Below are 17,985 nucleotides of genomic sequence, written 5' to 3'. Positions count from 1 at the left end.
GTCTTTCACTCTGTTGCTTGCCTTTGTACTCTCCCTACTGGGCTGGCTCTTCTAACCTCAGTAGAAGATGCACCCGGACTTACTGCAACTTGATGCCAAGGCTGGGTGATACCCATGGGAGAGGAGAGGAGAGGATGAAAACTATAGTAAGGATAGGAGGTTAATTAACTAATTAATTTTAAAAAAGGGAAAAAGAAAATGACTTGGAAGGACTGGAGAGATGGCTCAGTGGTTAAGAGCACTGGCTGCAGCTGGCTGGTGGTGGCACACACCTTTAATTCCAGCACTAGGGAGGCAGAAGCAGGTGGATCTCTGAGTTCAAGGACAGAATGGTCTACAGAGAGAGTTCCAGGACAGCCATGCCTCCGTAGAGAAACCCTCTCTCTAAAAACAAAACAAAACAAAAAACAACAAATAACAAAAAAAGCATGGCTGCTCTTCCAGAGGTCCAGAGTTTAATTCCTAGCAAATACATGGTGGCTCACAACCATTTGTAATGGGATCCAATACCCTCTTCTAGTGTGCATAAAGAGAGGGCACTCATAAACATAAAATACATGAATAAAAAAAAAAGAACTGACTTCTGATCTCTATATGTGTGACGAACATGGCACATATGTACACATACACACCACATAAATGTACATAAAAATAAACAAACACAGAAAAGTTTAAAAAAAAAAGAAAAATAAAAAAAGAAAGAAATGACCTAGTGAAATGCAAGTATAAAAATGACTTTTACCTGCAAGAAGTCTGACTGCACACAAGTGCTAGGCAACTCTGGTGTCCAAACACAAGGATCGGTCAGGAAGCTGTCATATTCAATGCTATCTGGAAACTGACTGCATCCTAGCTGTAAGCTGTGTCCTCTGACCATTACACCACTAGTAGCAGATCCTTTCACCTGATGTCCTTGAAACTCAACAGGCTATAGGTAAATTGTTAAAAATAAGAACATTATAAGTATATGACATATATATCATAATGTATATGTAGAAAACTTTTACTTATTGTATACTAATGTATTGTAAGCCCCTGGAGTGCACAGACCTTTTCACTGCATCTAAGCATCACCAACATTTAATACTGTCACACAGAAAGCAATGAATAAACACAAAATGAAACCGCGAGAAGAGAAGAAATGAAGCAGGACTTTGCCTGAGGTCTGCATTCAGACCTCATTCACTGTGGTGTAGAGTGTGAGGTCTCTGCAGCACTGTCCCCAGGTCCCCTGCTCTGCAGAGTCTGACGGCTACTCTCCTTCTCCCTCCCTGGTCTGCTTTCAGGTTTCAAATGGCTTTCTCTGCTGCCCCCTTGAGGATCTTAGCATTTTTTAAAAGACATTTATTTTATACATGTGAATACACGGTTGCTGTCTTCAGACACCAGAAGAGGGCATCGGATCCCATTACAGATGGCTGTGAGCCACCATGTGGTTGCTGGGATTTGAACTCAGGACCTCTGGAAGAGCAGCCAGTGCTCTTAACTGCTGAGCCATCTCTCCAGCCCGGATTTTAGCATTTTTACTCCACACAGGGCAACAATGCCCACCCAAGATACAGAAAAAAATAGTTGATAGCCAAGGGAAACTCATGAAGGATTGACTGCTAACGGATGAACTGACAAAGGACAACTATCCATACTCTCTATCTTGTTACTGATCATAAAGTTCATCTGAAAAGAAAATTAAACTTAAGTGCTTTTTTATACACAATTTCAATTGAAACAAATATTTTGTATTGCTGGGGACAGAAACCAGATATTTATACAAGCAAGGAAAGTTCTCTGCCACTTAGCCATGACCCCAGCCTGAAATTGTTCTTCTAAATTTGAAAACATGCATTTCAATAAAAATAAACCTTGACTGTAGTATATTCCCTACATTTGCTTTACTGAAGGGACCTTCGAACGTGCCTTAGTCTGTGCTAACACGCAGTTCTCTCCCAGTGGGAGAGTGGGGATTTCAGGAACACAACGACTATTTACAAACTCAATCATATACGTGCTGTAAGTTTTTTTCAAACGTTATTTTGTATATGATGTTCACCTGCATGCATGTCTGTGTACTACATGTGTACAAGGCCCTTAGAAGCCAGAAGACAGTCAGATCTCCTGGAACGAGAACTACAGGTGACTTTTAGCGACTAGCACTCCAACCTGGGTCCTCTGAAAGCACAGCCCATGCTCTAAACTGCTGAGCCTCCCTCAGCCCCTTGTCGGCCATCTTGGTGTAGAGTAGGAAGCACTACTTGAGTATTTCTATATATTTAGTCAGAAACAGAGCAGTGTAGAAGTGGCAGAGCAAAACACGTGGTGAAGCCATGACGTGAACTCAAGTGAACTCGTTTGTTCACTACAGAGCATGTGTTTCCTATACTCTCTCTGGCTTTGTGGCCGGCCTCTAGAGTCTATTTACATATTATTAAAGTGGACCAGTAACATGGGAAATAAGATGAAACGGGGACAAATGAAGCATTCTTTTCTCTCAAAGTTATGTGCTAGAAAGGAAGTGCCGTGAGAACTGTCCCACTGACAAGGCTAAGAGTCTCCACTGACAAACACTAATCTGATGATTTAGTTAAGAACTTCAACTCAAGTGTTGTTACATCTGCAGCTGGCTTGTTCATCTGACTCAGGACTGCAACCAGCAACAAGAACAGAATGCTACACTTGTGGTCAATTTGGGCACATCCAGAAAGACTGTACCCAAATGAAGTGCTACAGTTGTGGTGAGAATGGCCACATGGCAGTGAACTGCAGCAAGGTAAGCAGCGGTGAGTCTGGACATCTAGCCCAGGAATGCCCCATCAAGGCTACCGCTTTTATCTTTCTTTCTTTTTTTTTTTTTTAATAATGTAACACCTTTATTTGTTTAATGTTTCTTTTTTGAGACAGGGTTTCTCTCTTTTTTAAAATTTATTTATTTATTTATTTTTCATGTATAAGAGTACACTGTAGCTGTCTTCAGACACACCAGAAGAGGGCATCAGATCTCACTCTAGATGGTTGTGAGCCACCATGTAGTTGCTGGGATTTGAACTCAGGACCTTTGGAAGAGCAGTCAGTGCTCTTAACCACTGAGCCATCTCTCCAGCCCCGAGGCTACCGCTTAAAACAACCCTCCCCTAAACCGTCTCCTTTACTACTTAGCTACGCTGTTTATAACATCTCTGTACTAACCAAAAGGGAGACAGATGGAAGCTATACCTATACCACCATAATAACTATCTTAAAACAGGAAAAGACTTTGGGGAGGGCATCAAAAATATTATAATTGATGTGCTGTTCGGTTGCCAAGAGGAAATTCAGACAGGGCACAGCCATTTTGAATGGGACACAACTGGTAGGTCCTTTGACTATGTTTCGTTTTGACACATTAAATTAGAAATTGATAGTGAAAAATCAGAACAAGTTTGGAATATCACCTTTGAATTCACTAACAAATAATATATAATGTGTGTGTCAGATAGAGATAAACTGCCTTGAAGCAAAAGAATACCGACTAAAATGATAAGAAGAGAAACTACTTCCTTGGTGGTGGGGGCAAGAGCATTTTGAGAAAATAACATTTCTTCAAAGACTTTTAGAGCAGATAAAAGTATTTCTGAAAATATTGATGACTTTGATAAGTTTTTATATTTAATTTTATTATATTGATAACTTTTAGAATATTTGATTGTCAGCTTTTGGGTTGGTTGGTTTTATTTTAAGGGATGTTTTGGTGTTTTGTTTTTGTTTTTTAATCAGGAGCTCATGCTATCTCAGATTTGACTCCCAAATATACATCTCTCCTTCTGCCTTAGTGCTGAGATTACAGGTGTGAACCACCACCCCAGCTCTGATCTTGTTAACTTTAAACAATATTGAAAGACATTTTAGGCCAGTGAAATGAAACTGGCGCACTCAGCAGGTAAAGGTGCTGCTACATGGTGTACATGGTGATGCAAGCTTGACCACTTGTTTGGTTCCTGAAACCTACATGAATTCCACAAAATTATCTTCTTACAGGCATGTGCACGCACCACACACATACAAGCTATTGGTAATAGAAATGAAAATTATACTACTACTAAGAACTTCATCTCATCTTAATTAGTACAATTATTTCTGAAATTGCTATCATTGTTCCCAAAGTGACAAAGTTCTCTAGAATGCTGTGGTAAAGTTACAGAAGGCTCCACAGAACAAAACAGCAGCACACAACATCTCTGGATACCGAAGTAACTCAGGGGCAATTTCAACATCTGACCCATTATCTTCTTTCAATGACATCATGCCTCTCATTGTTTTGAGATTTTTAATTTTTAAAAACTATATAATTTCATGTATATAGGTGCTTTGTCTGCATGTATGTCTATATGGCACATGTGTGCCTGATCCCTTTGGAGGCCAGGAGAGAGCATGGGCTCCTCCTGGAACTGGAGTTACATCCAGCTGTGAGACACATGGGGACTCTGAAGAACCACTGTTCTGAGCCATCTCTTCAGCCTACTTTTAAAGTTTTGGGACCCAGCAATGGCTGCCCTAACTCACTATGTAGATAATAAATTGCTAAGTTACTAGGACACACATATTTACTATCACTCAATGCTAGTATTTGACAGATGGAATATTATACATTTCTTTGGGCCAAGAAATGAAATTAAAAAAAAAATAACTCAGCCTGGTCTACAGCGTTCCAGGAAAGCCAAGGCTACACACAGAAATACCTATCTTGACAAACAAAAAACAAAAAACAAAAAAAACAACAACAACAAAAAAAAAATATATATATATCACCCCAAAACAAAACCAACCATGCTGAGTATGCTATGAGGAACAAGCCAGTAAGCATCTCTCCTCCGTGGTCTCTGCATCAGCTCCTGCTTCCAGGTTCCTGCCCTGTTCCAGTTCTAATCCTGACTTCCTTCAATGATTGACTATGATATCGAAGGGGAAAAGAGATCTGGCTGTAATGGGGGAGGACTGTGGGTGGCACCACCCAGGTCTGGTAGTCCTGGGATCTATAAGAAAGCAGACTGAGCAAGTTGTGAGGAGCAAGTCAGTAAGCAGCACCCTCCCTCCATGGTCTCTGCATCAGCTCCTGCTTCTAGGTTCCTGCTCTATTGCCTGATGTGAGCTCCTGCCTTGACTTCCCCAGTAACAGATTGTTACCTGGAAATGTAAGCTAAAATAAGCACTTTCATCTGAAGTTGCTTTTGGTCATGGTGTTTCATCGTTGCAATAGTAACCCTAAGACTTACCAAGTAAGTTGGTAACTCTTATCAACTATATGACATGAATGATGCCTACATGAATAAATACCAGAATGGGGGCAGAAGAGGAGATAGTAGTGAGAAAGTATAATCAAAGTATATGCTATACACATATAAAACTCATCTTCTCCACAAGAAAACCACAGCAGTTAGAGATGGATACGTATGTACCTGCTGAGATGCCCGATGCTCGTGAGGACAGTCTAGCAGGGCATGTGACACTACTGTGGCAGGTGATCTCCTGGCTGCAATGAAAGAACAAACAGCCTTACTTATCATATGCATCATAGTATTTTGCAATAATACATTTCCTTCTAAAACTGAAGTAATATACTTTAAAAAGTAATGTCTTATAATCATTTAATCTGGAGCAGGAGTAAAGCTTTGGTGTACTATTCTGTATAGACACGTACATTCTTAAGGCAAAAATTCAATATATTTAAAATTTAAAAATTACTGGTTTCTTTTTTAAAATAACATTAAGACCATGTTTGGGTGCATGCCTTTAATCCCAGTACTCAGAAATCGGAGGTAGATTATAGATTCAAGGCCAGCCTAGTTAACAGTGAGTTCCACAACAGCCAGGGCTACATGGTGAGACCCTGTCTCAAGTAGACACACTAGACAGATTTATTTTTCATGAATATTTGTCTACACACACATATATGCACTATGTGTATGTTGGGCGCCTACAAAGGCAAGAAGGGGATTCTTGGACCCAAATCTGGATCCTCTGCATAAGCAGTAAGTTCAGTTCCCTCACTGGTCACTATGCCTTAATTGGGATATGTTTTTGGATTTTTTAGCAAGCTATTTTTAAAAATATATATTTTAAACCAATAATCACCTATAATACAAATGTCAAAAATGAAGCACTGCCCAATGGTTGAGAACAAGAAAGCTAATAAAACTATTACACTATCGCCATACACCACGGGGGGGGGGGGGGGGGGGAGTAAGGGGAGTACGAGGAGCCAGAGTCTATCCAAACCTATCTTAAATCCATCTGACCTACAACACACTATGTAAACCAAAGATGTCCTGCCCAGAGTATTGGAATTAATCACTGGGGACAGAGCAGTGAAAAGGGAGAGACAAAGAAGACAACCACACAATTACACCAGATAAACTCAGAGTACATTAGGAAAAGGTATCGTACAGGAAGGTGATGAAATGCAATACAGGAGTTCTAGAAAGGTCACTCGTAGGAAGTAACCCTGAACTGAGACCTAATGCATAACTAAAAGCAAGCAGGGTATGAGGCTGACAAGATGGCAGACCAGCAGCGGAGCACATTCCCAACAAGACAGACAACACTCGGCCTTACTGCATGCTGTACATAGTCATACCTTTTCAATTTAGTACCAAAATGTTCGTATTTTGATTTTAATGATGATTTCACTATTTAAAGTCCCCTAGCGTTAGTGCTATCTTGTATTCTTAAGTGTGAGAGTTGTGATGTCTGCTACAGAGAAAACACATAGGGATCGTTTTCATCAGCACCATTGACTGTGAGCTCAATGTTAATAGACTAAAAAATTTGAAGGGCATAATTATGTGCTGCTGCGCAAATGAAAATGTGCAAGAAGTCAGTGTTGCATGTCTCATGTGACCCATGATTCTACAGTTGGTGCTGAGCTCATCACAGAACATAAAGATCTCAGCACTGTGCAGCTACTGTACTTTCCCCTCCAATTTGATGAATCATTTTCTCAAAACAAAATGCTGTATTTTCCAAATCTTCATATTATAATTTTATGTACTTATTTTGGTTTATGAACCAGTTACATCCATTCATTTTTATTATTAGGATTTTCATTTCATTTTTTTAGAAAACAAACTCCTAGGGGTTGGGGATTTAGCTCAGTGGTAGAGCGCTTGCCTAGGAAGCGCAAGGCCCTGGGTTCGGTCCCCAGCTCCGAAAAAAAGAACCAAAAAAAAAAAAAAAAAAGAAAACAAACTCCTGGGCTGGAGAGATGGCTCAGTGGTTAAGAGCACCAGCTACTCTTCCAGAGGTCCCGAGTTCAACTCCCAGCAACCACATGGTGGCTCACAACCATCTATGAGATCTGATGCCCTCTTCTGGTGTACAAATGTACACACAGATATATACTAAATAAATAAATCTTTAAAAAAACTTAATCACATTTCAAAGAATTTTAGAATGTATAGGAATTTACTCATACTTTTAGCAAAAATGACTTGAGATATTCAAGTAAGAATTTAATCCTAACAATGGATTATCACAGTGTTGTTCATTTACTTTCATATACTACAGATCAGTAGGAACCATGCTATAGGGTACACAGCCATAGAGTAAGATGCTGCCTCAACAGACACACACACACACACACACACACACACACCAGGCAGAGGTACATAACTTTTTTATTATTTTATGTATATGAGTGTTTTGCCTTGTGTGTCTGTGCACCAAACATGCTGGTGCGACAGGAGGTGATGAGCCCCTCTCTATGTGTGCTAAGAATTGAACCCAGGTCCTTTGCAACAACAAATGCTCTGACCAACTGAGCCAACTCTCCAGGCTGTGGCACACACACACACCTTTAATCCCAGTACGTAGGAGGCAGAGGCAGTCAGATCTCTGATTTTAAGCCAGCCTGGTCTACAGAGCAAGTTCTAGAATAGCCCAGGCTACACAGAGAAAACTTATGTTAAAAAATAAACAGACATATGCAGCAGATATCATAAAGGATTAATATTATCAATACATAAGAAAATGATTATAAGTCAAGAATAAAAAGACCAACACCCATTTTAAAAATAGAGAAACAGGGGTTGGGGATTTAGCTCAGTGGTAGAGTGCTTGCCTAGAAAGCGCAAGGCCCTGGGTTTGGTCCTCAGCTCCGAAAAAAAGAAAGAAAAAAAAATAGAGAAATAGTTGACGAGTTCATGAAATCATGGAAATGGCAGAGTTATAAAATCTAAGAGAGGCTCAATTTCATTTACTAAAGTGACTTAGGAAGGACTTGGGAACTTTACAAAGTTGATAAATCTTGGTGGGCAGTAGCATTGCTGTGATAATTTGGCAATGATCTGTTATGCACTGTGAGATTTTAGGAGTAAAATATACTGACATGTTGAGTCAGGGCCCTTTCACACTGAGAATAAAGAAATATTACAGAATGGAGCAGAAGGCACTCTTGTACCACTCAGGATGGAGATGTAGTCATGTGAAGGGAAAGCACTACAGTTTTGATTAGTATGCTTAAACTGAACATATCCTTGCTTATACCTGTCAATCTGTGTTCTGCACATGCACAGGGCATTTCAGGAAAGATGCTGTAGAGACTGGTTAATGTTAAGTAGACTGAGGAATGATGATAGGAAGACTTAATTAGTCTTCACTCTATAATCCTCTATTAGAGTTGTCATTACACCATGTAATCTCCAGCCCCATTTATTGAAGGGAGGGTCTCACATACCCAGGTTGGACTGAAACTAAGGAGAGGTGCAGTTAATTTTGAATTCTAATACTTCCAAAGTGCTGAGGTCACAGGCATAACCCACCACATATGTAAATCTCTGTACAGCAGACAGCAGGAGTCTTCCCTTCCTTTGAGCTACAAAGGGAACAACCAAGTGACTCTAACCTTTAGGACTGACATCTGGGCCTCGACTGTGCTGAACTTCATGCGGAAAGACATGCTTTTCTTTCACTACTGCCAAGTTTTCTAAAGCTGTGCCATGCTCAGGTCGTGACTTTAAAAAGGATATGTTATTTATTACTTCTAAAAGTTCTGAAGAATTTTTATAAGTAGCCCAGGATTGCTCATTTCTCTGTGTAGTTTCCACTTTAAAATGATTGCACGACAAACTTCTAATCCTTCCTAATTCTTTGGACTCAGAAATATCTTCTTCACTGTCTCTGTAAATAGGATGTTTTATTCCCACAGGGTAAAATAAAGAACTAGAAACTTGAGTGTTGAATTCATCTAGTTCATGATGCTCAGAGTGATCCTGAGTGGTACTCAAGAGCTGGCCACTAATGTCACTGCTAGAGATTGGTGATAAGACCCACTCGTCATTTCTGTCTATGTGACTTTGCAAAACAGAAGGAGGAGTACCTTCTGAGATCAGGTCGCTGTTTTCAGGAGTTGGATTAGCAATTGTGTTTAAAAGGTAAGGAATATGTAAGCTTGTATTTATACCTTCCAGTTTATTTGAGGGTGAAACACTACCATAATTAATTGCATTTCCTTGGATAGATTCACTAGCATCTTCTTTGCTGTCCCCTAGCACTTCCTCACTCCACCCCAGAGACGAGTCCAAACTGCTCCCTGTGTCTCCGTAGCACTGCCCCTCTAGTGCTTTGCCAGTGTTTGCATCTTCATGGGGTCCTGAATTAAAACCTACACAGGTTCTATCACAGAATTCTGACAACAGAGTCACAGTAGCAGTGAGGGCCTCTTTAGGCTTGCCATCGGCAGACGACAGGAGTGGCAAGTGCTTTCCTGCAATTTCTCGGCAGCCTATATCCCCAGAGCTCTTCTGAACACAGGAATCATCTATAAGCACAACCTCCTTCTCCCACCTCTCTGAATCCTGGGAAAGTCTGCTGTCTTCTTGTGACATCTCATCAGTGTCACTGGCCTCAAAGTTGCTCAGATTAAAAGAAACTTCCAAGAATGGCTGTGCAGCTTTCTGAACAGTATCCAGATTTTCTCTCTCAGCACTGCTTTTAGAAACCATGTCTACAATGTCATCAGAGATTCTAGAGCTGGTACTTAGAGAAGACTCAACTTCAATTTGTTTATGTTCTATTTCTGACAGTGGTGACAGTGGTCTATACTCCGGTTCCAATGTATCTGCATCTGCCCCCTGAATACCTTGAGTGGAAAGTGACCCTTGTATACACACCTTCTCATTTTGATTAAAAGGCACTTTGCTACTGTACTGAGTGTCAGATTCTGACAATAAGTCGACACTTTCTTTACTGCTGCAGCTAACCCATACGCTGCTGTTCTTACAGAATGAAGGTGCTAAGCTTTCTTCCGGACTCCAGGACTGGCAATCATCTATCGGTTTGTCCTCACTGTATAATTCTCCCTTTTCAATACATGTTTCAAAGAGCTCTGACTTTTGTTGTACCAAAAGTTCAGACAAGTTAAAAATGTTCACATCTTCTTGGGCTTCCGGTTTGTCCTGTGTATCATTTTCATCTCTAGCAGAACAGGGAGATGACCTCTGGGAGGGTAAATACCTGGCCCACCGGCTTGTACTTCTTGTAGGATTTTCTGACTGCTGCTCACAGTGTAAATTCCCTGTGCTCTGTGTTTCAGCACAGTCTTCCTTTGGCTTAGAAGTAATCTTCAAACAGCCATGTGGTTGTATCTTAGGAACGTGTCCTGTACTCTCATCAGGCAGATCCTTCCTGGTAGTTGAGCTGGACTTCAGAAGAGCTAATATCTGGGCTTTGCTTCTGATGGTTTGTGAAACTCCAGGACAGAAAGAGTCCAAGCCATTTCTTCTCATGGGTTCACTGGCCAATAAAGAGTCTGAATATTTGGTTTCAGAACTTACAGGAAAGCAAAGTTTGTCCTCTTTACCTAGTGTGTCTGTGTTAATCGTGAAGGATGAAGAAAGAGATGATAGAGACATGTCACTTCTCTCTGTGTTCCTGAACGTGACAGGACTCTCGTTGTCTGCTGACGTAGTCGTCACATCTTTATGACCAACAGTGGAAAACAAAGGAAGTGTGTTGGAGAACGTGGGAAGAAATCTTGGGCCAGGCAAGCCAGAGTTCCCATCGCCAAGCGAGGCAGCTGGTCCACTGTTTTCAGTAACAGCCACTTTCTTTGGCATCTTATATGGTCTTTGAAAACCCTAAATAGATTAAAACAATTATCAGCTATACCATTATTTCTAAGGAAAATGTGAAATTCATTTGCTAAAAAGAATAACAAAGAACATGTATGTTTTGTCTAAGGTAAATAATATTTTAAATACGCTAAATTAAAATATAAACATGTATTAGTAAGACTTTTCTAACGTGGATTTACTTTTGTGTTAACCTAAGTAAACAATGGAGCACCATTTTAACAGCAACCTATGATAAAAAATGTACTAGTTTTAAAAATACCTTTTAATTATACATTGACATATTAGTTCCTACATAGAAACGTACAGTAGCCTTCCTTTTTAAGCCAGATGGCTGACACCCAAGAGACCGGCTGGAGGATACAAGGGTCCTTGGGCCTGACTCCAGGGCTTCTCTAGGGCCATCCGGTTCAACAGCTCTGCTTCCAGCAGCCTTAGCCTCCTCAACTGTGATTAAATACCGGTCAGTTTCCAAGTCATCTCCAGGTTTCACCTACGTTTTAAAAAATAAACATCCAAATTGCATAATTGGGTAATTTTATATATACCAGCAGGTTCCCCAGCAATGAACAAGATGCAGTGAACATTCAAGTACGTTGCTAAAGTAATCAATCAGCAAATCCTTCAACTATTGATTATCATGCACAAGTTATAATCAAAAACATATACAAGGAAATAAAACGATGAAAATGTCACTAATTGTTCATTCAGCAGTGCACACTGTGGGCTCCTGAGGTCCTTTGACACATGCTAAGAACAAAGACAAGCAGAAAGCTTCCTTTCACTTAGAACCCATACAACTAGTCAAAGCCATTAGTCATCAACTCTGTATTTTTATAAATGTTTATAGATTAGAACTTTATAATTATCCCAAATACTAAGTTCAGTTACATACATGTAATCACATTCCTAACAGAGCATTATTTAGTCATTTTATTAATTGCTTCCAATTCTAGAGTAAAACACTAAGATTATCAACTTAGAAAATACATCTTTATCATATTAAATGTTTACTAATGAAACTACTTAGGATAAAATAACGTTAGCTGCATTAATTAAACATCTACTAAGAAAATGCCTCTCCTAGTCTCTCGTCATAAATCTTAAAGAACAGCCACTATTAATGATACAAGATCTCATGACTCAGCATCCACATAGTAATAGTATAGTATTGGAATGGATTTTAGCACATGCTGTTATTAGAGAATTTCTAATTTTCAGAACAACACTGATCTGTTCTAGTTGAAGTGTGGACACAGGTCATGGGCTGCATAGGAAGTGTTTCAGGGTCTTAAAGGAGCCAGAGCATTTCTAATGCCTTCAGTCCTTTCCTTCTTCAAACACAAGAAAAACGCAGAATGTGTATTTGAGGAAATATTTAAATGGGAATAATTCCACAAAGACTATCAAACCACTGTATGAAGGCTGAGAGAGAACTCAGCAGTGGAGCATACACCTTACAGGAATGAAGCTGTCAGTTCCATCCCCAGCACAACAAAATCTCACCTAATAGAGGCCGATTCTAGAGTCACATCCTGGGTTTGATTATGAACTGCAACCACCATTCTATGTGCACAAACACACTACTAAACCTTTCTGTGCTGCACTCCTAATGTAAAAACATTATAGCACTGTCATAAAAATTAAAATGAAATGACTAAAGGCTGACAGCATAAGGTACAGCTATAATAAACAAAATATCAGCTACACCTATCAGCATCAGTACTCCGACTACACTATTAAGAATATTCACACAGGAGTATCTATTTAAGGTTTTAAATTTCAAGGAAGTGAGGTGAAGACATTAAAATACCTCAAGGCACTTAAGAAACAGGCTTTCCAAACATGTTCCTTTGTCATCATATAAAATTGCCTGTTAGAAAACAAGAGAGAAAAGTTAAAAAATTTTCAAAAGGGAAATCAAAATTTGTCATATAAGGAAATCATAACTATATATGCTCTGTAACTTGCATTTGAAAGTACATCTACTTCAAATGTTACTGCATCCACTGAGCATGGGAGCTGAGGTACAGTGTAGGAAATGCAAGGACTCAGGTGCTAAAGAGATGGCTGTGAGCAAAGCATCTATGGACAAGCAAAAGGACCTGGAGTCAGTTCCCAACACCGACGTAAAATCTCAGTATGAGCCTATGTCCACAGCAGAAGTGAGGGAGACGGAGCTAGGAGAGGCCAGTCTAGCACACTGCTGAGCTCTGGGGTCAGTGAAAGACCCAGTCTCAAATAATCAGAAGACATACGATGTGGACCTCTTAAATAGGCAAAAAATAAATAATAAAGTTACATAAATTGAACTTACAGACCTAAGGCAAAACTAGTTTTTATTTTAACAAACTAAATATTCTTTAAAACTAACGTAAATAGGGCTGTGAGATGGCTCAGTGGCTAAGAACACTGGCTACTCTTCCAGAGGTCCTGAGTTCAATTCCCAGCCTCCACATGGAGACTCACAACCATGTGTACAGGGATCTGTTGCCCTCTCCTGGCACACAGGTGTACATGCAGAGCACTCCTACATTTAAACAACTAGAGACATCATTTTCAAAAGTACAGTAAATAATCACTTCCCTACTGAAAAGCCTCCCTCAGTGATAGGTTTACAATAGTGAGTCTCAATCTGTGGGTCATGACCCCACTGGCAAACTTCTATTATAACAGTAGCAAATGTTATAAAGTAGCAATGAAATAACTTTATGGCTGGGGGGTCACACAACATGAGCTACATTAAAAGGTCATAGCATTAGGAAGGTGGAGAACCACTGCTTTACAATGACAAAGAAACAGAATAAAAACAGAATGTGAAGAGACTTAATACCTTCACTTAAGAGCACGTATTTGATCTGAAGGACATGACAGTCATTAGTACGTGCATGATATCAACTCACAGCCTAGTTTCTGTAGTAAATGCTCAAAAAGATTTAGTGGCTGGAGAGATGGCTCAGAGGTTAAGAGCACTGGATGGTCTCCCAGAGGTCCTGAGTTCAATTCCCAGCAACCACATAGTGGCTCACAACATGAGAACTGGTGCCCTCTTCTGGTGTGCAAGTATACATGCAGGCAGAACATAGTGTTCATAATAAATAAATAAATCTTAAAAAAAAAAAAAGATTTAGCTAGAGCTGGGTGATTGGGGCACACACCTTTAATCCCAGCTCTTGGGAGGCAGAGGCAGGGGGATCTCTGAATTTAGGTCAGTCTGATCTACACAGTTCCAGGACAACCAAGGCTACACAAAGACCATGTCTCAAAAAACTTAGCTAGAAAATGGGTCCTGGAGTCAAGTCTAAGCTCATGAATGACTCCAGCACTTTCATCTGGGAACGAGAGTGGGTAAGATACTTCATCTGTACCCCTCAGTAAAATAAAGACAAAATGCTTACCCTGTAGGAGAGTCGTGCAAATGAAATTAACATGCTGAAAGCATCACGACCAGCTCATAGTAAAATTTTTAACTCAAAACAAATTGAAAAATGTTTACTTACTGAACTTTCACAATGTGCAAAAACACATTATGAAAATGTCTTTTTCACATCATGGTAATGTGTGGCCATAACTGACACTTTATTATCAACAGAGTTTTCTTAATGCTCGATCAAAAGGCAAGAAGACATCTGTTACAGGTCGTAGTCAGCTGCTTGGCACTTACCTTGCTGCCTAACTGAGTGGTCTTCAAAACTCCATCTTGCCACACTTTGGACTTCTTCATCTTTTGATGAGTATATAGGACCTTATTTCCAAAAGTAAGGAGACATCATTGCCACTTGCACACATTTAATATCATATAGCTTACAGGGAATATAAAAATAAACATGCTCTTAATCAAAATAATAGGACATGTATCATCACAATAACAATATCAGTGAAGAGCTGTGGCTCAACTATAAACTGCAGGCTTAGCGTCATGAGACCCTGAGTTTAACACCCAGCATAAAAAAATGGGGGGAAAACAATTTTAAGGACAGGAAGACAACTGACTAGCTGGGTAGTACTAAAAGGTAAGAAAAAATGGCAAGTAGAAGTCTTTAAGTTAAGCGAGCATCAAAAATCATTTTAAACTGCCACATCGTCAGTGGGAAGGAACCACAGCTACAGGTTACCTACACGTCTTATTCAGAGCTCTCTGAGTACAGCCCAAAGCTCACAGCTTCCTCAACTGTCACAGCTTGTGAGGTCAGAACAACTTCACACTGCTCTTAACTTTAGATTCCGCCTCCATCAGTGGAAGAACGGAGTTCCCAACCGTTACATATGGTGCTAGATTCAATGACAGATTGAATCCAGAAACAAGTGTGAAAATCCAGCTATTACTGCATCAAATGCTAAAAAAATGTAAGGGAAAAAATTGTCTAGCAATGCATGGGCTGGAGAATTAGCTCAGCTGGAAATTGTCTTCCTCACAGGCATGAGGACCTGACTTTGAGCCCCAGAATCTGCATAAAAGGCCAGACATGGTAATGCATCCTAAGTGGATACAGGGTGCCTAGGATCTGCAGTCAATCTAACCTCACTGGTAAGCTCCAGGCCAAAGAGAGACCTTGTCTCAAAGGAGCTGGATGGCATTTCTGAGGATGGCACATACACGCACATACATACACACACATTAGTAATCTTCAGAAAATATCTAACAATGTTACTCTGGCAAATGTTTTCTCCTAGTGTAGTTATTACTTGGAAATTTTATTTACTTATCATTAAAAATGCAATTTACATTAAAATGTACTTTTTTTTAGTATTTTTAAATGTTTTATGTCTAGTATAAATAATAAGATAGAAGCTCTACACACCAATGTTATTTAGGGACTTTGATATTTTTTTTTTCTTTTTTTCGGATCTGAGGACCAAACCCAGGGCCTTGCGCTTGCTAGGCAAGCACTCTACCACTGAGCTAAATCCCCAATCCCGATATTTTTTTATTGTACAAAAAAGTCTTAAGACCAAATAATGTGTTGCTATAGACGGAAGTGCCATTGACAGGTCTTGAAGTGAAAAAGATTGTTTCCAATGAAGTTTTAACAAATGACTTCTATAGAATATACAGATAATAAGTAGGAATTAGGTTTCCCAGATAAACCTCAGTACCATATCTGGGACACAATTATACTAGAAAACTAATCATTATCTGATGTTCGAACTTAATTTTATACCCTGTTTTTTCTTGTTTTGAAGATTCTGGTAATGCTAACAAGATACTTGAAAGGGACAGGAAGAAATAAAAGGAGAGGAAGGAAAAAAATTTTAAAAATTAGTCAGACTTAGGGGCTGGGGATGCAGCTCAATTAGTACAGTGTTTGACCAATTGTGTCTTCACGAGACTGGTTTTGGTCTCTAGCACCACATACACAGGATGTGGTGGTTTAAGCCTGTGATCCCAGCACTTGGGAGAAAAAGGCATGAGGATCTGAAATTCAAGGTAATCCTCAACTTCATTTAAGGCCAGTATGAGATACATAAAATCCTGTCTCTTATCCCTCTCCCACAAAAAGGAAAATTATTAAGACTTACAATAAATTCTTGACATTCCATTGTTTCTTCTGAGATTATAAAATAGTCAGGTCCAGAAAATAATCAGTTTTTATTCAACATTTATAGCTTCTAAAATGAAAAACAGCAGAGAATTATCAATCAACCCTGATAAAAAGAATAAGTATCAAATACAAAGTTCTTCAATAAATCTTGACTAGAAACAGAAACCAAAGAATTCCAAGACTATCAAGCCATCAAGAGAAACAAAAGTGTATCGGTCATGGAGGACACAACTTTGAGACACCACACAATGGAAAATATAGGTAAAACTAAGTAAAATTGACAAAGTTACTAATATTCTGTACACACCTCTCCAGGTGCCTTTGCTATATATCAGAAAATGGATTGTTTTTTCCTTCAATATGTATTGCTCCTTAGAACCCAATTTCAATTTATTTTCCTAAATCATACTTACCACAAGATGGCCCCCTTGTGTTTTAAATTTTTTCTGTTAGAGTAATCCTTATGTATACAAGAACTGGTTTCAGGACCACAAATATCAACATCTGGAACCTTCCACTTGCATTCACACATAAAATGTCAGGTTTTTTTAGCATATAATATAGGAGCGTGTACACATTCTCTAACATAAATTAAGTCATCTCTAGATTATTTATACCTAGTGAGTTGTAAATGATATGCGAATAGTGATTAAACTGTATTATTTAAGTAGGCATGGTGGCATGCCTGACTTAGTGGAACACACCTTTGATTCCAGTACACAGGAGGCATAGTCAAGTGGATCTCTGTGACTTCAAGGTCAGCCTGGTTGCCTGGTCTATCTACCTACAGGGCTCCAGGATAGTCAGGGATAACTACAGAAGAAACGAAGAAGAAAAAAATGATAACTAAAAAAAAAATCTGGGGCTGGTAAGATCCTGAGTTCAATTCCCAGCAACCACATGGTGATTCACAACCATCTGTAATAGGATCTGATGCCCTCTTCTGGTGTGTCTGAAGACAGCTACCATGTACTTATATATAATAAATAAATCTTTTAAAAAAATCTGTATGCACAGTACTAACAGGTTTTTTTTTCTATTTTCCATCTGAACACAGATACAGAAATTACAGATATAGAGGGCTAACTATACCTTAGTCAGTACAGCAAAGTATCCTAGGACCAAATATACATATGATTCCTCTGCAAGGAATTTTTCTTTCGTTTACCCAGTGCTAAGGGCTGACGACAAGGCCTTACGTAAATTAGGTAATAGTGCTTACACGTGTCCAGCCTTTGTGTGTGTTTAAAATAGGATCTGGCCAAGTTGCACAGTCCTGCTCTGGCCTCTGGAATAGCTGGACTATTACAAGCAATACTCCAGCACACCCAGGAAGAGAAATCTCT

At 39.4% G+C, this 17,985-nt stretch overlaps 1 protein-coding gene across 6 annotated transcripts in view; it reads right to left on the bottom strand.

The window, feature by feature from the left end:
• The window catches only part of Zgrf1 (zinc finger, GRF-type containing 1), a 62,484-nt gene that overhangs the window by 43,635 nt on the left and 864 nt on the right, over positions 1-17,985 (bottom strand). For 2 of the 6 annotated variants that reach the window (XM_087624991.1, NM_001427701.2), the window contains 6 exon segments: positions 16,617-16,706; positions 14,761-14,841; positions 12,910-12,969; positions 11,404-11,589; positions 9,428-11,102; positions 5,427-5,500 (listed from right to left, as the gene is read on the bottom strand). In XM_087624991.1, coding sequence (XP_087481117.1) covers positions 5,427-5,500; positions 9,428-11,102; positions 11,404-11,589; positions 12,910-12,969; positions 14,761-14,841; positions 16,617-16,637 — 2,097 coding nt within the window. In that variant the 5' untranslated portion in view covers positions 16,638-16,706. 6 annotated transcript variants of the gene reach the window in all.

This window comes from Rattus norvegicus, chromosome 2 (genome assembly GCF_021556685.1).
Source record: "Rattus norvegicus strain SHRSP/BbbUtx chromosome 2, alternate assembly SHRSP_T2T, whole genome shotgun sequence".
NCBI lineage: Eukaryota > Metazoa > Chordata > Mammalia > Rodentia > Muridae > Rattus > Rattus norvegicus.
The sequence above is the reverse complement of the archived record's forward strand: the minus strand, read 5'-3'. Positions and strand labels throughout refer to the sequence as shown.